Genomic DNA, 24,148 nt, shown 5'->3' on the forward strand with positions numbered 1-24,148 from the left:
CGCAATGCAGCAACGAGACGATGCAACGAGAGAGTTGCAATAAGCGATAGCCTCAAGACACTTGAAATCACTTCGGAAACCTCGAATAGTTTCGAATGTTATTTGAACATTTTTGTAAGTCTTGAAGATCTCTCTTGAAGATCGAACGTTTTAAAAATGCATTTTTCCTTTCGCAATATTTACCTACGTTATCGTTTTAATCCACCCACGATTTTGCGGACGCGCATAACAATATTCTATTTTTAAGAATTTCAAACCGGTCTCAAGTATTCAACATATATTTAAAGCAATTCGAATCTTTCTATGATTGAACTGTTGAAAAAATTAAAAAAAAATCTGTCAAAGTATTGATCGCTTTAAATTTTCTCAGAAAAATTTTTGAAGAATTTAATTGTATAAAGATTTGAGTTACTTCGAAATGGAATATTATTTGAAACCGAAAATTCTTAAAAATTTTAAGAAATGTTGAAGATTTTGAGTATTTAATATTTCTTAAAAATCTTAAGCTTAGAAAAATGTTTTTCAAGTATTTATCTGTAAATATCTAAATATTCAAAATTCTTAAAAATAATGTTATTGTTAGTTTAAAAATTGGAAATTTAAAATAAAATAACATAAGTCACAAAGTAAGAAAAATATTACAAAACTTTGAATACTTTGAACATATTCAAGACTTTGAAAATATTCAAAACTTGTAAGAGTATCACAAATTTTTTGAAAAATTGAGTCAATTCAAAATATCCGTCGTATATTCGACAGTGACTCGAGCCCATCGCTATTAGTCGCCAGTTACAGCAACTGCAGTTGAAGTGCACGAACCACACAAACTGCACTTGTATGCAAATTGCGCCAAATGCATGAGGAACGCCTCTTCCTGAGACTAGACGCGCGACGTTAATCTTCGTCGCGCATCTAGTTAATTAATAACTGAGCTAATGATTGTCAGTCTAGAAGTATAACGTGGAGTCGCTCCCACGTTAAAAGCAAGCGAGTGCATTTTGCGATGCTTGGCGGTAATACGCGAGTCGACAATAAGCAATGAAGCGAAGAAAAATGAGAAAGGGAACGAGCGCGGGTAATTTTTCGTTCGATGATGCCATTGTGTAGCGTGTGGCGAGGAAGTGCGCGTGAATGAAGCGAATGTGAATCGCAGTTTCTCGTTGTTTGCTTGCGTTTGCAATGACATTTATATGGAAGATAAATGATGCTGAGAAACACGTATGTGAAATGTACACAGTGTCTTATAATAGAGCTTCCATTTCAATCGTAATTACAATGATAATTAAATAAAAAATAATAATTTAATGAGACAGATATTTTAATCAATTTTATGTTTTAATCATTTTGAAGATATAGATTATTGAAGATAAAACGTTCATAAACTTTCACTACTTAAATAGAAATATTTTATTATTTGTTTTACTTAAAAAAAAATTTATTAATTTGTTATTTGCGTTGTCTCATCGTAAAAAAAATTTCTTTGAATCAAAGAATTTGTGCATTGCTATACGATCAAAGAGAAATTTCTTTGATTTAAAAATGTTTTTTGGTTGTCCTCTTATTAGAATTAAAGAAATGGCTTAGTTGTAGGAACGCAAATCATTCCGCAAATGAAAAAAATATATTTTGAAAATCAGAATAAATAAATTATTTCTTGTATTTCTGTCATTACTTACTTTTAATTAAAAAATTATTTAAATTAAACACAATTGGAACAAATAATTTATTTAGTTTAAAAAATGTTAATAACAGTAGTAATACCATTTCTTAAAATCAAATAAATTTTTATTCTTCTCAAAGGTATTTTTCTTCAACTTAAGGATACTAAATTAAAGAAACGATTTCATCAATTTAAACATGTCTTTTCTCTGGACGTGTGCCAGATTTGAAACCCAGATGCCTCAGACGTTCTTTTTCGGTTATGCTGCAAAAACATTAATTATTACAAAATACAAAACATTATTATAAATTCTATATCATCTGATAAAAGATACTTTCTAGTTTGCATTCATTTTTTTGACAGTATCATTTTTTATTTTCTTTAAAAAAATATTGCTTGAAAACAAAGTAGTACGCTAGTATTGGTGACTTTCTTCTAGTATTATAACAGATTTGTAAAGCATCTGCAACAATGTGGATTATGATAATCCAGTTCTGTTCGTATAATGCAAACCTTCATGCAAAGTGAAATCGGAACAGAAAGATTAAAGGTATAATTGCGTTTTCTCTCGATCGTCGACGTCGCGAGGTGCGAATTAAAAACTTGTTGCAAATGTCTCGAGGAGGTGGCAATCTCTCACGTAGTCGTGCGGAATATTTCACCTAGATTCTAAGGCTTTAAGACGCGTGCCGCGGTGAAATAAAATCGGTGCAAAACGCGAATGGAAATGACACGAGCGATTTACAAGTGGTGCAAAAACGTCGCCGTTGTTCGTCCCCGATAAAATCACTCTCGATAAACCGCATCGCGCGGAACGGCCACTTTGCGGGGAACGCAGGAAAGAGAAGAGTTTCACTTCGCTTCGGCATATCGGAACGGCGGCACGATTCGATATAAAAGCGAGGATCACGTTCAGCGCTGAATATCATTAAGTCGCGCGTTGTCGCATAATGATATTCAACGACAATCTCCCGCGGTCCTCTGCCGAGGAAGGGGGAGGGAGGTTCACGAGGTTAAGAACTTTCCAGTCTCATGGCTGGAATACAAAGTTGGACGGATGCCGTTAAAAAAAGAAATGAAAAAAATTCGCTCGTCGCGGAGTCCCGGTCGGCCATGGCCTCGAAAAAAGGATCGGCTCGGTCCGCCGGCTTTCTTGCCATTTGCAATAATAATTAATACGAGCGAGGACGACGAGCCGCGCGGTATTTTATCCCGGCGCGGATCTATCCTGCGAAAGAACGCGATGAAGCGTGACGTCCATCTTGAGCTCACGAACGAGTGCCGGGAGTGAAAACGCGATTAGCGTGCGAACGAGCCGTATGGTACATTGTTCCGATGAGCATGCATTGAAGATAATTATTCCAATGTGCCTTTAAATTCTTGGTATTTTATCTTAAATGCAGGATAAGTAACTTGCACAACTGCTGAATATCAACGTTAGATATCTGTTAAAATCATTTAACCATCATCGGCAGCTTTCATTCGCAGTAAAAATCATAAAAATTGTACTCTGACTCATAAAGGCTATGCGTTCTGTGGAAGATATCCAGTAAAGTTTAGAAAAATTAAAATCTTCTCTCTGGGAATTTTAAGCAAAGCATAATTTTAGATAGAGAATATATGTAATTATTTTCTCAAATATCTTCTTATCCATTTTTCACTCAACCAAGTTCCACGCGTGTATGCAACTATTCGCTTCGCAATAGATTGTTTAAACCACAAACTAATTTTGCATTTCTCGGATACCAGCGAAAAACTCCGCTTCGCGCTGAACCTTTTCTTGATGTACATGTCACCGCGGCTAAATAAGCATCGCCGTTATATCAGCATCGCCTTGGACGTAATTTTCCCTACTCCGCCTCGCGAATGTTACGTTGCATTTACCTACACGCTGTGAAATACCGACAAAAAAAATTGGCTTGTAAATCGTGCTGTTGGTCAGACGTTTTAATCCGTGCTAATAGTACAAATTACAATTGCATCGTGAAACCCGGGCGTGAAATTGAAAAATACGATTGAAAAATGCACGGCTGTGTTGCAAGGAGAAAAGTGCGAAAAAGTGTACGAAATATATCTTCGCCACTCTCTTACATCGTTCCCAGTGCTCTCAATTCTATCGTAATCTCTAATTATCCGCGAGAGAAGTTACGTTTGCAGTCGTTTCACTAGACTTCTACGTGATCCGATTATCAATACATTGTTCTTCACTGGGGGAGACTGATGATCATTGTTGTTGCTATTGTAGAACAATCGGTGATTGCTTAGTAAATGATTGTCAGAACCGCAAACGACTTTCGCCGTTGGCTTTATCAGACATCGCAGATACTAACAAGCGAGTATGCTATTTTAAATTTCTCTCCCCTCTTCAATCACGACGTAAGCATGAATAATACGGCACGAACTAACCCTGGAGAAGCATATCTTGGGTCTATAACCTTATCGTGTACGAATAGTTATGCGCCAAAGAGAAAAGAGAGAAAGAAAGAAGAAATATAAAGATAAGCATTTCTCAAGTGTACTTAAGAAGTTATAAGAATCTAACAAATTGAAAAGTAGGATATTTTATAACATCACGTAAAACTTTTATTTAAAGAGATAGATAATGTGTGTGTGTTTTAAAATTTATGTATTTTTCTTTATTTAAAAAATTAAGGTGCAATATTAGAAAATTACTAAAATAAATAGTGTTTTAAATAATAGTTGAAGTCTACGTATATCTGCATGATAGCTATGATAAATTATCTAAAAAATAAGTACAATTTTTTTTCTCTTTACGCTTGTAATTTTCATTTCACGGAGAGAATTTGTTAAAAATTTATTTTTTGCAAAATTGCATATATTAAATTTGAAAATTATATTTTCTTTAAAAATATTATTAAAATATTAAAATATTAAATTTCTAAAAAAATTCATTATTATTTAATAAAATAAAATAAAAGACATAATAATATAAATTTAACTAAGTAAGTCTGATTTAATGGATTTTGTATGCAGTGAAATAAAATGACGTAATAGGAATTAAAACGTAATTTGAGATTCAATTAAATGTCGTATCGTGGGCCGCCATTAATTTATACAGTTGATTCAACTAAATTTTATTCATTTAATTATATTTGTTATTGTCATTACTTTTAACCTTTTGGTTCATTAACAATATTATTATACCAACCAAAAATTTGACTGATGCTATTGTTCAGCATCAGCTTAGTTAGAAATTGGTGAAAATTTCTCTCTGTGTGAAAATTTTTCTGTGTAAAAAATTTCTCTGTGCGGAAATTTTCAATCGAAAGAGATTTGCGTTGGCATAAGAGAGTGCATTAAACTCACTAAGCTCTCGTTATATGTACTCACCTGTTTCTCTTAAGCTATCTTTGTTTTCGCTTTCTTTTTAGGTGTCGATCAGGAGAACTACCTGGAGGCTATTGCTCGTCTGCTTCGCAGTTCTACTTCTAGGCTTCCTTCAGCACGCCGAAGGTATTCCACGATCTCATTAATTTCCATCATCTACTTTCGTAAGAATTGGTCTGGAAATCGTGACTGTTTGTATTTTTGGAGTAAATAAGACTCGGGACCGTTGTTGAGGCACTACCGATGATTTATTATTTGATTATTGACGATGGATCTGTAACATAACGCGTTCTTTCATACGAGATATTTAATCCTCAACGGCGCAACAGTTAATATAATTTCTCCACCGGCATTTCGATTACATAAATTTTTTTCATCGGCCGAAGCGATCTATGGACAAGCGCAGATGGCGAGCGAGCCATCAGGAACACTTACTTAGTTGCACGAGAAAAGGTGGCCTTCCGGTTACGCAAGCTCATATTATATAATATCCTAAAAAGCGCAAAAGGGCCGCCTCGTCGTTGTCGTTGATATTGCGTCACGTATGCAAAGCGATTTCAGAGTAATCGATTCTAACGGGTGAAAGGCACCTGCCTTTCGAAGTTTCGTGTCGTATGCGTGTAAGCGCGAAATCTTGCGCAACGCTGAAACGCATATTCGTGCACGCGTTGCGTAATCGCCGTAGGAAGAATCGAAGCGATTTTACGTAATTATCCGGCAATTGTATGTGTATCGTCAGGCGCGAGAAAGAGATTCCGCAGGCCGACGACTTCCGCCCCGTCGATCTCGAGCGATCAGGAGGTCTCAGCCAGTGTCAACAGGTTCAAGGTCACGCGAAATCGTGTCAGCAATAAGAACACGAAGAACGAGATTCAGCCTGGCAAGACGAATGACTACAAGGTAGGTGTCACAGCATTGGTTCAGCTCATATTGATGATAAATGTCGATGATGTTGTTATCAGAGCGTAAAAATTCAAGTCGTTCCCTCACAAATGGCTATCTCTGTATCTCTTACTCGGTTAATTACTTTTTCTCGAATTAACGAAATGATGAACTTTCGGGCTGTTTAACTCGAGAGCCGCGGCAATCTAAAAAAATAATTAGTTATCGTAGAGGTTGGACCATGAGATTTCTTCGAGATGTGTATCTCCAAATGATTTAGTTAATAAGTCGAGTCGATTTACTACTTGGTGCTAATGAAATCTCGCTCTCTAATTCTTTCTGATACAAAAGAATTTAAAGCGATACGTCATACTTTTGTTTTTATGTAATTTATAGTAACAGGCAATGCAAAGAAGTTTTAAGAATATTTTCAAAGATTGAAAGAAAAATGTAACAATAATCAATGGTAATAATAAGCAAGTGAAATATATATTTACATTTGTTAAATATTTTATTAGTACAATTCGAATAAATATTTATAAAAATTTTGTAATGTTTCCTTCAGTGTACTAAACGATTATCAAATTGTTACTAAATATTATTAAATATTTAAAAAAATACAAAATTTTAATAAATATTTATTCAAATAATATTACTGAAATGTTTAACAAATGCAAATATATATTTACTTAACACTAGAACCATTAATTTAAGTATTAATTTTTTTTCTACAGTAAATATTTATCTACCGTAAATAAATATGTTTTTAATACTATTCGAATAAATATTATATTAAAATTTAGAAATATATTTTTTCATTTATGAATACATTTTGTCATTTTTTTTTTAGTAAAATATCAAGCATTGTAACTACATTCTGTACTAATTTTGCATTTCTCTCTGCTCTGCAGCTCGTATGTTATTACACGAATTGGTCTCAGTATCGCACGAAGATTGGTAAGTTCTTGCCGGAAGATATTCAACCTGACCTCTGCACCCACATTATCTTCGCCTTCGGATGGCTGAAGAAGAACAAACTAACCAGTTTCGAATCGAATGACGAAACAAAGGACGGCAAGATCGGTCTATACGAAAAAGTGGTAAATCTTAAGAAAGCCAATCCGTCCCTAAAAGTCCTGCTTGCAATCGGTAAGTCTAGTTAACGCTTCTTCGTGTCATCTTCTTAGTATTCATTCAAAAATTAAAGTCATTATGAACTCAATTGATTGCGCAAACGACATTAACTTTTTTATAACAATCAATAACGATCTTTCAAATTTACCCAAGTTTAAAATTATAAAATTATGTAATTATACAATTCAAAAATTGAAAAACCATGAAATTATAAAATTACTTTTTCTCGTCTGTAGGTGGTTGGTCCTTCGGCACGCAGAAGTTCAAGGATGTGTCTTCGACGAGATATGCTCGGCAGACCTTCATCTACAGTGCTATACCATATTTGCGAGATAGAAACTTTGACGGCCTTGACATCGACTGGGAATATCCGAAGGGCGGAGACGATAAGAAGAACTACGTCCTCCTGTTGAAGGGTAAAGACTCGCCTGAGAAAAAGCAACAATAATGCAAATAATCCCCAAGATTGCAAATGCCAGACGCACGCCGATCTTGATAAGGCCGTTATTGCCTATTGTTTTATCTTACGCAGAATTACTTGAGTTCAACGTACTACGCGGCACTTGACATTTCCACTCTTTATGCGCGCCATACGTCATATATGTCCAGCACGTTGCAGCTTGAATTTACTTTTCATTATTGTTTTCGCGCAGAGTTACGAGAAGCATTCGAGGCGGAGGCGCAGGAGAGGAAAAAACCGCGTCTTTTGCTAACCGCTGCGGTACCAGTTGGTCCTGACAACGTTAAGAGTGGATACGATGTGCCGGCAGTTGCAAGGTATAACGAAAATTTTCAGGTGAAAGCATAGGATATATTTATAAAACGATATATAGGGTAAAGGCAGATAATACGGAATACTCGTTTTTAAATTAACACGCACACATTTTTTCTGATATAAATGTATAATATTAAGACTTGTAATTTATGCAGAATTCTTAACCCTTCGTGGTCACACCTTTTGAAAGTTCCGTAATGATTACACCTGGGGCAAAATGACACCGACGCAGTCGAAACCGGTTGCCGCACTCACAGTTTTCGTTCTTTGAAGTCAAAAAGATTACTGAACTATACTTTAAATATTGTAGAACATAGAAATGCAGCTTTGTAGATTTTAATTCTAACTCATTTAGAAAATAAATTAAATCCTAAGTTATTAAATTATTATGTAAAATAAAAATTACTGCGGATAAGAAATAAATTAAAAATATAAATTTTATTAAACGTAACTTTTAAAAAATGTTATAACAATTAAAAGTGTAATATATAAACATTATAATATTTTCCATATTTTCTACTCTTAAATATTATCTATCCATCTTAACAAACAAAATCTTACAATAGCGTAACATTATTTGCTGACATCATCTATACAATATCAGTATTAAAGAATTTACTGAACTTATTGAAACACGGTTAGACAATGCAGTAATGTCTCCAGGAGTAATAAAAGCAAATTATATCATGCGAATAGAAACTACAGTTATTAAATTAAAACTCTATGAAATTATATAAAATCATAAATAATATATAAAATATATAAAACAATATATAAAATTATAAATGTAAATTATATCAGACTACACGAATATCTCAATCTTTAATTTTTTATATAGTATTATGCAAAGTATATAATATTTTATTTTAGGATAAATGAATAAACTTAGACGAAAGAAGCTTATGCAGTTGTATCTTTCGCGACATGCTATCAATTCGATTATGATTCAATCGCAATGTATGATGCATTAATTTTATCTGTATTTATCTTAGTCGTAATGTAGAAACGTATTTAACTGGAAATGTGCCTTTTCATTTTTTCAGTTACCTGGATTTTATTAATCTCATGGCCTACGACTTCCATGGAAAATGGGAGAGAGAAACCGGTCATAACGCCCCGTTGTATTCCTCGTCATTGGATTCGGAATGGCAGAAACAATTGAGCGTCGACAATGCGGCCACCATGTGGGTCAAACTGGGTGCACCAAAAGAAAAGTTGATCATAGGCATGCCTACGTACGGCCGGTCTTTCACCCTTTCCAATTCTGCCAACTTCCGCGTACACTCTCCAGCTAGCGGTGGCGGAAAGGCGGGAGAATACACCAAGGAGTCTGGTTTCCTTGCATATTACGAGGTATTGTGCCAATTCGTTTTTGCCATAGACGAATTCAAATCTATCTCGGAAGTCCGTAAAGAGGGATTCTTTTTATAATTAAAATTCCTCCCTTTCCGTTATCTCTTGTTTATCCATTTTACTGCAATTTGTTAATATTACCATATTTTCTTAGTTCATGTAATTTATTATTATTTTTATTACAACTTTATACATAATTGATGTGTTATTTGTTCACGAATTTATAATTGCTGATTCAATTTTTTTTTCTCCAAGTGCACGAATATTAAAATTAATTAAAACTAATTATTTTCCAATGTCAGATCTGCGAGATGCTGCATAACGGTGGCGCTTACGTTTGGGATGACGAGATGAAGGTACCCTATCTGGTGTACAACGATCAATGGGTTGGATTCGACGATGAGAGGTCCATCAGGAACAAAATGCACTGGCTGAAGAGCAAAGGATACGGAGGTGCGATGGTGTGGACGGTCGACATGGATGACTTCAATGGCACAGTTTGCGGTGGAAATGTTCGATATCCTCTGATCGGTGCGATGAGAGAGGAACTTAGAGGTATTTCGCGAGGCTCCAACGCCAAGGACATCGATTGGGCAGCAGTTGCCACTACCATTACAGAAACGGTCGTGAAGAAACCGGAGCCTTACAAGATTTCCGTCTCGGAGGTTCTCAACAAATCGAAGAAAGTTCAGAAGACTACACTTGTCATTAACACCCCGATTCAGGGTAATCTTTTTAAATCAAATTGCTACAATTATAAAATTATATAATTATAAAATGCTATTATATGTTACGTAAACTATTTGTTGCTACAATGGGCACGTATATTTATTTCCTTGATATTTAAGATTATCGAAAGATTAGATCTGCCATGAGTCTAAATTTTATAATCAGAAATTAATCGCATCGCAGTAAAAGTCTTTTTACAAATTGGTAGAGAGAGAGGCGCAGACCATTTGTTACTTGACAAATTGGTCTCATAAAAGGCCAGGAATGGGACGATTCAGTCCGGAAGACATCGATCCTACTCTCTGCACTCACGTAGTATACGCATTCGCTACTTTGAAGGATCACCTACTTACCGAAGGAAGTGATAAAGATGCTGAAATGTACCCGAGACTGATCGCACTTCGTGATAAGAATCCAGACATTAAGGTATTTCTTTACAAATTCTTCACAGTTTTCGGGATGGGAGGAGGGTTATATAGATACTTGTTTGCACCAAATTATTAAACTGATTTACAATTCAATATCTTCTGGTTCTACTTGAGAGGAGAGCTGGCTTTAAAATCGATAAACTTACGGAAAGCAGTTTGGTGGAACTAGTACATGTCTAGAAATAGTAAATTGTTTGAGCACTATCCTAATTCACTGCATAGGCTCTTTTTTCATTTGAATGTGATATACTTTGTCACAAGAGTATATCGATTAAGATATTTATTATCAAATTGTTTTAGAAGGCAAATAAAATTATTTTTTCTAATTATTATGTCCCTTTAAATTATTGGAAAGTTTCCTTATTAATTAGAGAAGAAGGTAGTATTATGAGCCATGTAAGTATTACGGCTACTCGTATTATTTCCGTTATTAGATGATAAATTCTAATAATTACTTATGGAATCATTTGTTTAGTAGCCTACCGTTATGGCGCTAATATACTGTACCTACACAATAACCGACATTTGTTATAAAGCAGTTTTACTTTCAATCTTTTCGAAACTTTTTCATAATACATTTTTACATTTAAATTACATATACTCTTCCTCATTCTTTTTAAACTTGAGCTTATTATCATATGAATATATGTAAACTCGTGTATTTTTTATTGCGCTATTTCTGTAATATTTCTGAATGCAAGAGAATTCTAAATCTTAGAAAATTAAAAATTTATAATTTTAAAACAAAATACTGTATCTTTTTTAAACAAAATTAATTTTTAAATTTATTGTTGTGGTGATTTATATTACCACTTCTGTTTCTCTTCGATCCATTATATTATTTCGTTATATTTTTTATAAATAATATTCAGTGTAATAAATATTTCACAATTTTGGATTTAAAAACTTGAACACTTTGATGAACATCATTAAGTTTCAACGTAAAATAATAATTATTAAATTAATTTATATTATTTATGATTAACAAAGTTTTTACGCAAAATATAAATGGATGGCTATAATATCACCTCCTTTTCTATTATTTAATTATAATGCATATATGTCCAAAAATATATCTTGGTTAAAATACTCGGGCCTCGCCTACTAATAATAATTAAATTCATGCATTTATTCCGGGTTTAAGATATAAATAACACTTATTGAACAAACGGCTCTTTGAAATTGGACGTGATTATTTATGTCGTAACGACGTTTTAAGATTCTACTTGCAATCGGAGGATGGGCATTCGGCTCGACGCCTTTCAAAGAACTCACCAGTAACACATTCCGAATGAACCAATTCGTCTATGAGGCTATTGACTTCTTGCGAGAATATAAATTCGACGGATTGGATGTTGACTGGGAATACCCAAGGTATTTTTTACTTCACGTATGCCTTGTTTATTGTTAGAAATATAATATATATAAACATAAAATCTTATTTTTTTGCAGAGGAGCCGATGATCGAGCGGCCTATGTTAATCTTTTGAAGGAACTCAGGCTGGCTTTCGAGGGCGAAGCAAAGAGTTCCGACCAACCGAAGTTAATACTGTCAGCCGCGGTGCCTGCAAGTTTCGAAGCCATTGCTGCGGGGTAAATATCACAAATATTGCGATTAACGTTGATGAAAATTTACTCAAATATTATATAAAAGGAGAATAATATTTTTTATATTTAAAAATTAGATAGAGTAATTTTTTATTCTATTTTCTAATGTAATGAAAAAATGTTTAGCATGTCAGATGATTACAGCTTTATTTTTTTAGATACGACGTCCCTGAAATATCGAAGTACCTGGACTTCATTAACGTAATGGCATATGACTTCCATGGTCAGTGGGAGAGACAAGTTGGTCACAACAGTCCATTATATCCCTTAGAAAGTGCTACCAGTTATCAGAAAAAGCTGACAGTGGTAAATAAAAGTGTTTACATATTATACTAAAGTCTTGATTTTTTTAAGATTATATAAAATACTTTTTTTTTTTTTTTAGGATTACAGCGCACGAGAATGGGTGAAGCAAGGAGCGCCAAAGGAAAAGCTCATGATCGGAATGCCGACGTACGGCAGGTCCTTTACATTGGTTGATAAGGATAAATTTGACATTGGTGCACCAGCGTCTGGTGGTGGAGTGTCAGGAAACTTCACCAATGAATCCGGATTTCTGTCTTACTATGAGGTATACAATAATTTTTTTTTTCATCATATTCAAGTGTGTTAATTTTTAATTATCTTTGAATAGCAGCTAATTAAGACGTCTCAATTTTTTTTATATAGTTTATGTTGCTCAACCAAATGTAAATGAATGTTTTATGAATAGGTTTGTAGCTTCTTAAACGAAGACAATACGACTCTAGTATGGGATAGTGAGCAGCAAGTACCATTTGCATATAGAGATGACCAATGGGTCGGATTCGATGATGAAAGAAGTCTCATTAACAAGGTACATCTTTAGTCATATACATTTAAATTTTTTAATAGAAAGAATGTCTAATATTTTAATTAATACACATATTTCGTGTTAATTCGCATTTCTCAAATTTTTTATACTCTTTTTACAGATGACTTGGCTTAAAGAAGAAGGCTTTGGAGGCGTGATGATCTGGTCAGTTGACATGGATGACTTCAGAGGCTCTTGCGGAGCAGGAAAGTATCCGCTGATAAAAGCAATGAAGAAGGAATTGCAAAGCTACAAAGTCAAGCTGGAATATGATGGTCCTTATGAAAGTACCTTAAGAAGTGGAAAATACACCACTAAAGATCGTAAGTATAAATTGATATGTGACATGTATAAATTTTACAAAAAAAAAAATAGTATTTCTCTACTATGTTATTATATATGTTATACATATAAATCATAGAAGAGAGTTGCCAAATGCGTACTATTTAAGATATTTTTGTTATATTTCCCATTTGGTAATGATTTGTACGCAAATGAACGTTGGAAATTGTAGCTTAATATTTAAAGTACTAGTTTACTACAATCCTGTATTTAACCTCTTACCAACAACAAATTAATTTATTATATCAAAAATTAATATCAGTTATGCCGTATTTCTTAAAGTGTTATTAACAAGCATAAAATAAGAAACAATCTGTTAAATTGTTGTATATATTATTCATGTCTTCTTTATTTTATATTTTTGTCACTAAATGTTGCTCACATTAGTAAAAATGTAAAATTTAATGAGGTACGATTTGGCGACCGGTACACATTCAGCAACTTTCTCTTGTCATTAAAAAAAGGCTAAATTTTCCCTAAAATTAATAAAATTTGTAAAAAAAAGTAGATGATTAAAGATTTGATCGTGAAAATAAATTTTTCAGCGAACGAAGTACTATGTGACGAAGAAGACAATCATATATCTTATCATGCGGACAAAAATGATTGCACAATGTACTATATGTGCGAGGGCGAGCGCAAGCATCACATGCCCTGTCCTGTGAACCTGGTCTTTAATCCTAACGAGAACGTCTGTGACTGGCCAGAGAATGTCGAGGGCTGTTTGCAGCACACGCAAGCACCGCCCGTGTAAAAGTAGAAAACAGTAACAAAGTAATTTTCTGCGAAACTGTAAAATAAAAAAAAAAGCGACGAGGAAGTTTAGGGAAAGTAATTTTATTGAAAGTGTTCATCTATTTGCAAGCAATAAGTATATTATAATCTTGCGTCGACGAGTTTTATCCTCTTTGCAAATTTTTTCTTTCATTCTGTATTTCTCCCACAAGTACCTTACCTGTCTACATCTTTATTACTATTTTTTAAGATTTTTTTTCCATTCTCGTATATTTTTACCCTCGCCATCTGTATAAAGCACAAGCGAAATCATGATAATTACATTTTGTAAATAAAGACAAATCCTTGGAATAGCCGTTATTTTTATACCATACATATTTCTTCTTCGCTTTTGTTCTTCTCTACACTGTAAAAAAATTTTAATGTAAAATTACAACTGTTATAATAGGTAATTTTTGGACACAGTTTAAAAGGTCTATGTTTACGTACGTAAGAGTAATGTTACAAATAATATTATTATTTTTTATAATAATTAAACAATTTGAAAAATAAATTTACAATTAAAGTTAAATTAATAAAAATTTGTAATATTTATATAATAATTTGCCAAACAAATGACGTATAATTTTTAAACTATATGTATGTACGAACGTAAAAATACAAATAAAATATATGTGATATTACCATTATATTATATATCTAATATTACAAAAACTTGTACTATTATGTACATTTACATAAAAACTATAAAATATATTATTGTTGTTATAATTTTCCATTTTAATAAGAAAATATATTCAATTCAGTCAATTAGAAATAAATGTATTAATTTTTAAAAACGCACAATTTTATATATTTTTACAGTAAATTATATAATTTTTACACATGTTAATTATGTAATTTTACATCCTTTTTCTTACAGTGTATGAAGAGCAGTCTTCTGTCTCTTGGCATTCAACATAAAATAATAAAAAGCGTATCTCATAATTATTTAACTACTTTTATTGATAAATCTTACATTAAAAAAGATCACGTTGTGAATTTCGAAGACTAGGCTCAGGAAAATGTCATATAAACTCGCAGTTAATTGGCGATGAATACGAGGATGAAGAACTTAACGAAGGCCAACCAGGCAGTCGCCAGCCGCTCGTAATTTCCCGAGCTGAGGGCCGACGCTTGGCAAGCGGTGTGCGGCGTACCCAGAGTTAGCAGGACTTTGTCAGAAGAGTAAGACGGAGTTGTTTCCGTACATACAGCTCGGCCGGCTATGGTCCTGAGTTGTCTAGCATCCGATTGCGACGCCGTATGAATCTGTCGGGACTCTCTGAGCCACCTGCGCAGCCACAGACTCAGCCATGCAATCTCGCAGTCGCATTCGAGCGGATTGCCCGATACTTGTAGTCCACCTGAGGAAACATCACCATTCACATGTTAGCACATTTTTTAACAACTTTAGATTTCGTTAAAGGAACGTTCTAGTTTAGAGCGTGAAAAAATTTACTCATTTTTGGCAATTTTTTTTGTTTCAACTATTGCACATTTTTTTACGTTTTTATACATCCAGTTATACATATTTAGTATAAATATTTTTTATATATGTGCTCATAAATATTTACAAATTTTAGTATGTTCAAATGTTTATTTTTTTATTTATTTATTGAAATTGCAAACAAATAATGAAGGTTTAACAAGATTAAAAATCTAATATAAGCAAAAGTGATTAAAGCGTAACAACCTAATAACACTAATAAAATTGTTAGTTATAAAATCGAATTCGAAAAAGAACAATTGTTTCGACTCGTCTCAAAATCACCATCAGTAACAGTTGTCATAATAATTAATTGAAGGTAAGAAGTAATTTCGCCATCGAACTATACTCGTCAATGTCTCTCATGGGCTCGTCACCGAGAGTTTTCGTCTCTCTCTCTCTCTCTCTCTTTCTCCCATCTTATATCCCCTCAGCTTCCTTTCCTATTTATCTCCTTGGCCCGGTTATTCGGTTCCTAACATTTCTGATGTCAACACAATATTATAGCTGAAAAAATCTTATGATAGTGTGGGTCGTCATAATGAGGTATTTTATATTTAATATAAATGAATTGAGGTAATTTGCTATATAAATGAGTTTATTAATTTTTAATGTCTTATAATTTTAGAAAATTTTTATTCTTTTACGTATTCATCAATAGATCTTTGCTTTATTATCGTCAAGCAGTATTATAATTTTTCTAGATAAATTTGTTACAACATTTATGATGCAATTTAATAAATGTCGTCTACATCGCGAATTTTTGTGGCTCTGATATGCGAAAACTTTTAGTGACAAGCCCTTGAGTACAGGTTGATTGCAAAATCACTTCTCATCTCCAATTAATCATCATGACAACTATTACCGATGATGACTTCGCGATAAGTCAAAACCAGCGAAACGTCTGTATATTTCTTTTATAATAGAATTTGTTTTTATATAAAATAAATTCAAGATCCAACTTTTTTGTCTTCTAGACTAGAATATCCTCTTAATTACTATTACTAATATAACTTCAAAATTTTAATTCTATAAAAGATGTAAACACAAGTTATCGTTACAAAAATTCAATTATTTTATTAAATATATATTTATATTTCTGTTACATATTGCAAACCTTACCAGCCACCATGTTGGTCCCCACAGTTTCCCAGGAAAGATTTCCGTAAATTATCGACGGACTTAATTCGTTGATATGATTGTTTCTTAGGTCCAAGGTAAGCTGTGACAATCTCTTTGTCAACGATAAAAAAATATCCGACTGTAGTCGTTGAACGTGCGTATCTTTGATTCTCAATATCAATTCTCCGCCTTCGATACTAGAAAATGCCTCGGACGAGATCCACTCGAGATCGCTTCCGGTGATCGTCAATTCTCTCAATTGTTTTGTGAAGACGTTTTGTATCTGATGCTTCAGCAGGTGCTCCGTCACTTGAATCTCGACTGTTCGAAGCGGTAAGCCGGACAGTAACTGACGTAGATGAAACCCATCAGCCTGCGGCCACGTTTGAATTCGCAGGTGTTTTAAGTATTTCAAAGATTGCAGACAATCCTTGTCCACTGACCTGGTTCGATTTAAGTTTCTTAAGTTTAATTTCTCTAATCTCGGATAACCTAAGAAGCTCTCTTTTGTCAGTTCCTGTAAAATCATTTGATGAGTTACTGACGTCCTCAATCTTTCCTCCAGGAAAATTTAAAAAAAAAAGAAGAATGTGGTTTTCTTGACTACTTAAATTTTAACTAACCTCGATAGGATTGCCAGAAACATCCAGCTCCCTTAGAAGGTTCAATCTGACACCGGGCATCATTGTCAACGAGTTATTTACCAGTAAAAGAATCTTTAAACCTTCCAGGTACTGAAACTGCTTGTCAGTAGTCTCGTCAACATTGTTAAAAGATAAATCCAAGATATTTAAATTCGTTAATGGCAGTAGTGGTACGCTCCTAAGACCGCAATTAGCTAAGTAAAGATGTCTGAGATCTGGTAAGTAATGGAACAGCTCTTTAAAGTTTGCCTGGAGAATGTTCTGAGACACGTTCAGGCTCAGTAATTTCCCCAAAGAAACGAACGAATTATCTGGCAGAATAGTCAGACGATTTTGCGCCAGATTCAGAGATACCAGCTGAGAAGTCGGAAAAGCAGTCGAGTCAAGGTGATCCAGGAAATTCTCCGCCATGTTGAGATCCCTCAGAGTATAGCCGACTTCCAAGAATGACGACGAGGGCACAACGGTGAATTTATTGTGACTCAGATCAAGAATTTCTAATCTGGTGCCCTCGAAAACATCTTTTGGCAACGAACGAATCTTATTGTAAGAGAGATTCAGGATCCTCAAGCTTTTTAGATTCCTGAACTGCTCCGTCGACAATTGCGTTATTTCGTTTCTGCCGAGGTTCAGCAACTGAAGGGACTCCAAACCGTGAAAGGATTGTTTGCGCAACGTGTCTATCTTGTTGTTGCTTAGATCCAAAGTTTCCAAATGTGGGAATGCAAATGTCCCTGAAACAATAAAAATTGCAGTTGGTTAAAAACTTTGTTATTTGCAAATCAAAGGAACGTCAGTTTTGTAGTTTAAAACGCAACTTTAAATATATTGCATCTTTGAATAAAAAAAAAATTAAAACTGTTGAAAATCTGTTTTCATAACTACAAAAAAAAGAATAAAAGAAACGATCATATTTTCTCTATTCCTACCAGGATCAATTGTGGAGAGATAGTTGTTCTGCAAATATAAATTTTTCAAATCGGGCGTTCCATAAAACGTGTCCGCCGATAAGTGGCTGATATTATTGTATCCAAGATCCAATCTGGTGAGATTATTCATCGTAGATCCCGAATCGACACTCGCGATCGCATTGTAGGAAACGTTTAGTGCAAAGTCAGAGCCACCGATCTCCGAGATAGCGCCCAAGTCCAACATGGTCAGCTTATTGAACTCCAAGTGGAGGAAACGCAGGCTGGACAAACCGTATAACGCGTTTCTCTCCATCTTATGTATCCGATTGTAAGCCAGCGATATGGTCACCAGCTTCGGGCAATCCACGATGGAGTCGGACGCCAAGACTTTTATTCGATTGCCGGTTAGGTCGAGAGACAGCAGCTCGGTCAAATTGTGGAAACTTGATTCCGGTATTGCTTCCAGGAAGTTGTATCCGAGTTTGACGTCCCTTAGCTCCGGGTGCACGCTTGAAAGAAATATCCTTTCGGGCAAGTAATGCAGTCTGTTCGATTCCATGTTAACGTAACGCAGTTGTTGAAAAGAGTAAAAGGCTGTCGCCTCGATTGTCTGGAAGTTGTTGTTATCTAAAACCAGCCATCGCAGATTCGAGAGTGGCCTAAGTGCACGCTGAGGAAAGACATCTGTAGCGAAGGCAAAACTCAACTCGAGAATGTCTAGGCTCTCCTCGAGACCAACGAAGCAGTCGTCGTCGAGTTCCGTCAAATGATTGAAGGACAGGCTAAGCTCCTTTAGTTTACCTAAGAGAAAGCTCCATTAAAGACAAATTTGCATACATCTAATTATAACATTAAAAAAAAATTTCCACTTTGATAGTGTACAAATAACGCGATTTAATCTATATCATTGACGCGTTGTGACTAATAGCGATCATTTCGGACAATATACTTTCGTAACCGAAATTATATACAGGCGACGCACCGGCTCCTTTGAAAGTTTCAGCTTTCAGTTTCGTCAGGATATTGTTTCTGAGCAATAAGATCTCAAGGTCCTCGGCCCACTCGAAATCGCCTGGCTCGACGTGGGAGATCTTGTTGTAACCGAGATTCAGGTGCAATAGCCTCTGGCATCTGTTTCGAAAACTGATCGTCAGATACGTTGCATCAAACTTTCTTTCCGCTATTAGGATCTCATATCATTAACTCGTTATCCGTGCTATGTGATTTATTTTGACCTTTAAAATCTATATACTATAATACGAAACTCCACACACGCGATTATAATTCAAGAAAATAAGTAGTTATTCACTTTTGCTTTTTAATAACTTATATATGTTCAATGAGTTGATTTCTTCAATAATAAAAATGCATCAACTTTTTCTATATTTTTTATACTTTTGTGTTTTTATGTAATTATATGCTAAAACTTGGATTTAATCAAAATTAATTAATTTTATCAAATAAAGTCAATAGGCCTTTAAAATTTGCTAAAGCTTTCATAAAAGTCATCATATAATTTTCAACTTTTTTATTTCTAGAACTTATAATGACAAAGAGGATTATTGCAAAAATATAAATTTGTTAACAAATATGCTCCACAATTTTAAAATTTAAGATGTTTTTTCCTTGATTAAAATATCATAGATTTTATTGAGTCTTGGAAATAAATTGTTGTAAAAAATCTTTTTTTACGATTGTCAAGATTCAAGAGCAAAGAATTTTTATCTTGTACAATGATATTAATTAAAAATACCTGGATAAAGCCGCCACAGGTACTGCATCGAGACTGTTGGTTGCAAGAGAGAGGGCCTTTAGATGTTCCGCAAATTCTTGAAAAGCCTCACCGGAAATATTTCTAATCTCATTGTTAGCCAGATAGAGATACGACAGCATCCTCAACTGGCTGACAGCAGTTGGTACCGTTAGCAAGTCGTTATTCTCCAGATTCAAATATTCGAGAATATCTTCCAAACCGCGAAATGCATCCTTGTCAACGTTTCTGATACTGTTCGATGACAGGTGAATTCGTCTGGTATCGAGACGATCGAACATTCTACCTGGCAACGAGATCAGTTTGTTTCCGGCTAGATTAAAGTCTCTGACCTTAACAGTGTGATTGCTTAGAATGGGTGTCTTTATCCATTCTATAGAATTCTCGCTGACATCAATGAGCTCCAAATTGGAACTGCGAAAGTCTGGCAGTTCAAGATACCTGAGATCGTTTCCTCTCATATATAGCCAAGTTAGTTCTTTCAGAGTTCCCAAAGCTTGTGGAAATTCTTTCAACAGGTTATTATTGATGCTTAAAGTGTGCATGTTTGGTGGCAAGCAATCTTTAAAGAGTTCCTCAATGTTGTTGCTGTCTAGATTCAGCCATACTAGAGTGGCGAAACTCGAAAAGATCCTAGGCACTTCAGTGATCGAGTTATCACCGAAGAATGCGTTTGTTAGAGTTTCTTTGGTACGGCCCCAGTCGCCATCCAACGATGTCAAATGATTACTAATAATTAATAAATTTCACAATTAAGTTATTTTGTATATTTAAACAGTTTCTCATAAAATGTCACTCTCGTTGTATGTAATTTTTCTTATAAAATAAAATTTAATTATTGCAAAATTCAAAACGGTATTATAAAAACTGCATTTCATTTTTAGTTTTTGTTTAAAAAATATAATGTAAAGATAAAATGGTATGTTGGTATTAGAGACCTTCCTTTATTTCCTTTATTTTATGAATAATAATTGAAAAAATATTATCTTTCAAATAACAATTTTGTTATAAAATAGGTAATAAATTTAATAAATAATAATAAAATGAGAGAAAAAATAAATATTATCAAAATAATTATTTAATTCATAAATGAGAAAATTTAATAACAAATTTAAATAAATTAATAGCTAAAACGAGTTTTATACTCAGCATGGTTAAAAACTTAAAATGACTCAACTGTTATGAAATTGTAAATTAACTAAACTTATCAAAAGTAAAAAAAGCAAACTGTGCAAAAAAGTGAGCGGTTCAAAACAATAAATTTGACATTATCAGTAACTTGGTGCTGTATCGGTATAACTAAATATATCAATCTAATACCGATAGTAATTATCAGTGGTGTCAAGTTCAACGTTTTAAATCGATGTCTTTTTTGTATTGAATAGATTACATTTTACTTTGTGATAATCTTTGAGATTTATTTTAGTTAATTTATGATTAAAAGTACTTGAGTTACCCTAATAAGTCATATTGATGAGGAAAACTTGTTTTTGGCCCTTATATTACTTTATTTCAATGTGTTATAATATCAAATTCAAATTTTTTCACGTACCTGTGCATATTGAGCCAATTTAATTTCCTTAGATCGCGAAAAACCTTGAAAGGCACATCCTCAAGAGAGTTGTAGCTCAAATCCAGTGAACGTAGACTGTCCGTAACACCTCTTATAAAAAAAGACATTAAAATGTATTAATCTTTCTGCAGAATAATTGCATAATAAATTGCAATAAATTAAATGTGCACATATATGAATGTATTTATAAATAAAAAAATTTATTGAAACATAAATTAGTCTATTCAAAATAAAATACGATTATTTTCTCATAGTTAATTAATTACGTAAAAAACATAAATTATTACTAAAAAAAAGATGAGAAAAATAAGAATAAACTTACAGCAGAGACTTGTCACCTATGCTGGATAATCGGTTGCTCACCAATCCTAGGGCTTCGACACCTGCGGAACTTGCAAGCGCATCATTGTCCAGCACTTGTATTCCGGATCCAGCAATATCTAGCTGCGCCACATAACTCACGGATACATCTAAAACGTTTATATGTAAATTTAATTTAATTTGGTTATTTACATTTTGAAATTTATATATGTATATTCACGGAAATAATTGCCCGAATATTAGGAGTTTACTTTATGTTGTAAAATTACAGAATATAACATTTTAAGGATAGAAAACTCTTCCTAGTAATACAGTTTCATTAAAAGTAAACTTGTATTCAAATCGAAAAAATTCAGTATTCTGTTATTAACAAAATCAGATAGAAAGATGTATTTAAATAATCAAAGCACGATTTTTTAATTATATTTCCATTTTTTCTATTTTTACTTAAATCTAAAAATGTGTATGTGTAAAAGATGTCAGGTCAAATTGTGGTAGAATATTATTAAAAAAGCAAAACAATTTTATATACACTCATGAAACTAATTATTCGGACACACAATTAATATTTTTATGCTACAAATCAAAAGCATATTTTTGATGAAAATGCATCAAGAGTTTTAATTTTTAATTGAGACTTCCTTTAAAAAATTGTAATTGAATTTACGCATAAAATAAAATTTTATATTTTGTGTCCAAACATTCCGTTTTGTTATTGTATATAATTGTGTCATTATTGTAATGAAAAAAAGCACATTGTGTGTTTAGTGTTATAACAAAACAGTCAAAGAAAACCCTTTTAATTAACATTAAAGAAGTTAATTTTAATAATGCAATATTCATGAAATTAATCTTTCTTTGCATACCAGGAAATCGTGCGAATGGAACTCCCATACAACTGATATCCATCTTCGTAAAATCATCATCGTCATCCTGAACCCAACACATGCACATAGTATTGAACGTGCAAGGAACATTGTAACATCTTATTTTACCACAGCTCCAAAGGAGGAAGAATAATATATTCGTGAATCGAATCACGTCAAATGTCATCTATAAATGTACAAAACTTTTTTTGTAATGTAATATATATGTTTTTTTAACTGCAATAAATTCCAAATATAATTATTAATTTTCAGGCTATTATTGTTTTCAAAATTCATATGACATTAATCTCTGTATTAAGAAAGAAGACGTTTCTTGAGATATTGAAAAATTTTTTATGAATTTTTAAACCACCTTAATTAAAATATTATAATTTCTGACTTATATTTACGTAAACATATTTTCATATAACGTCAATAGCGATACAAGGCTTATTATATGTTCAAAATTCTGAATCAAGTATTATTACTTTAGAAAATTGTTACATTATTCTAACAGCACAAGATATCTAACGAATATAATTGTGATATTTTACAAATATACCCACGATATCGCGATATTGTGTGAATGTTCGTACGATATCTATAATATTTTAGAATATTCATACGATATCTTGTGCTGTTAGGGTATCAATAAAAAATTACTTTGAGAGAGATCAGACCTTGTCCAGGAGTAAATTCAGGCTTTCATGGAATTCCTCTTCCAGAAACTAACATGTATCTAACCGGCTTAAAAGACGGGAGGCTCATCTCAGTAAAGCGTCGATATTTTCAGGACACCTTCATGGCTCGGCGTTGTTGATCCTGTCCGAGAGACTAGGGAGCAAACAAAACGCGTCGAAGACTCGGCTCGTGCACGACTTCCAAAGCGCAGGTGCTAATCTCCGGAAAGCGCAAGCGCATCTCTGGACGCCCTTTATGGATCGAAAGTGGTCTACCAGTTGCTATAATTCTAACGAAAACTACAATATCCGAGCGGTATTTGGTATTATGCGTCCATTGTCGTTTACAGTTACAAACAAATGATTATTAAATTAGTGCCAAATGTAACCCGCACTTTCTGCATTTACTACGTGAAGCTATAAGACATCAGCGTGTCACAAATTATTATTGCTAACAAAAACGTGTATTCACGCGCGCGTAAAATAACTGCGGTCGATAGAGACTTACCGACCAATATTTGTAAAATTCTAAATTATTAGATGCGTCGAATCGATTTCATAACTTTCTTCCAGACGAAATATTTCACAGACAAAAAAAATTGCCACAACAAATTGGTATTACGCAAAACCAAATATGTATTTCACAAAAAAATCGATAATTTATTGACGCAAACACGCAAATAAATCTTTTCACTTTAGAAGAATTATTATTTTATTATGCTAATATGTTATACGTAAAAAAGAGAAAAATGACAATTTCTAAAAAGTCGTGTCGTCATTCGGCAGTTATAGCAAATTATGTAACGAATGGGGAAAAGGATAATAAAATGATGAAGTAAGTAAGATAAATAATTAATTTTTCAAGTTAATGACAAATGACTAACTTGGCGCTAAATTCATTAAAAA

The 24,148-nt window shown here is 33.4% G+C and overlaps 2 protein-coding genes across 3 annotated transcripts in view; one reads left to right on the forward strand and one right to left on the reverse strand.

Moving 5' to 3' along the window:
* The window catches only part of LOC105205229 (probable chitinase 10), a 36,582-nt gene extending 22,405 nt beyond the window's left edge, over positions 1–14,177 (forward strand). Inside the window, exons 1-16 of one of the 2 annotated variants that reach the window (XM_026130615.2) lie at positions 1,165–1,218; positions 5,053–5,134; positions 5,748–5,908; positions 6,802–7,039; positions 7,261–7,440; positions 7,678–7,801; positions 8,843–9,152; positions 9,455–9,878; positions 10,090–10,307; positions 11,529–11,683; positions 11,762–11,902; positions 12,076–12,223; positions 12,303–12,488; positions 12,630–12,752; positions 12,871–13,072; positions 13,637–14,177. In XM_026130615.2, coding sequence (XP_025986400.1) covers positions 1,180–1,218; positions 5,053–5,134; positions 5,748–5,908; positions 6,802–7,039; positions 7,261–7,440; positions 7,678–7,801; positions 8,843–9,152; positions 9,455–9,878; positions 10,090–10,307; positions 11,529–11,683; positions 11,762–11,902; positions 12,076–12,223; positions 12,303–12,488; positions 12,630–12,752; positions 12,871–13,072; positions 13,637–13,845 — 2,940 coding nt within the window. In that variant the 5' untranslated portion in view covers positions 1,165–1,179 and the 3' untranslated portion in view covers positions 13,846–14,177. Of the gene's footprint in view, positions 1–1,164; positions 1,219–5,052; positions 5,135–5,747; positions 5,909–6,801; positions 7,040–7,260; positions 7,441–7,677; positions 7,802–8,842; positions 9,153–9,454; positions 9,879–10,089; positions 10,308–11,528; positions 11,684–11,761; positions 11,903–12,075; positions 12,224–12,302; positions 12,489–12,629; positions 12,753–12,870; positions 13,073–13,636 lie in introns of those variants that run through there. The other variant, XM_011174532.3, reaches the window with a different exon arrangement.
* A 630-nt stretch (positions 14,178–14,807) lies between these two features.
* Positions 14,808–23,457, reverse strand: LOC105205230 (chaoptin). Its single transcript, XM_011174533.3, has 10 exons — positions 23,243–23,457; positions 22,563–22,749; positions 21,698–21,845; positions 21,355–21,465; positions 19,785–20,531; positions 19,014–19,162; positions 18,050–18,832; positions 17,100–17,854; positions 16,477–16,993; positions 14,808–15,232 (listed from the first exon to the last, which is right to left on the reverse strand). Exons 2-10 carry the CDS (start codon positions 22,747–22,749, stop codon positions 14,910–14,912), a joined length of 3,720 nt encoding a protein of 1,239 aa, XP_011172835.1. The 5' UTR covers positions 23,243–23,457; the 3' UTR covers positions 14,808–14,909.
* Positions 23,458–24,148: the final 691 nt, after the last annotated feature.

This window comes from Solenopsis invicta, chromosome 6 (assembly GCF_016802725.1).
Source record: "Solenopsis invicta isolate M01_SB chromosome 6, UNIL_Sinv_3.0, whole genome shotgun sequence".
In the NCBI taxonomy this organism is placed as follows: Eukaryota; Metazoa; Arthropoda; class Insecta; order Hymenoptera; family Formicidae; genus Solenopsis; species Solenopsis invicta.

Coding starts and splice junctions, on each gene's coding strand:
- LOC105205230 (XM_011174533.3), bottom strand. CDS start 22,749: ATGACATTTGACGTGATTCGATTCACGAATATATTATTCTTCCTCCTT. Junction 16,994..17,099: donor TTTCTGGCAATCCTATCGAG/GTTAGTTAAAAT, acceptor ATGATTTTACAG/GAACTGACAAAAGAGAGCTT. Junction 15,233..16,476: donor GGGGACCAACATGGTGGCTG/GTAAGGTTTGCA, acceptor ATGTTTCCTCAG/GTGGACTACAAGTATCGGGC.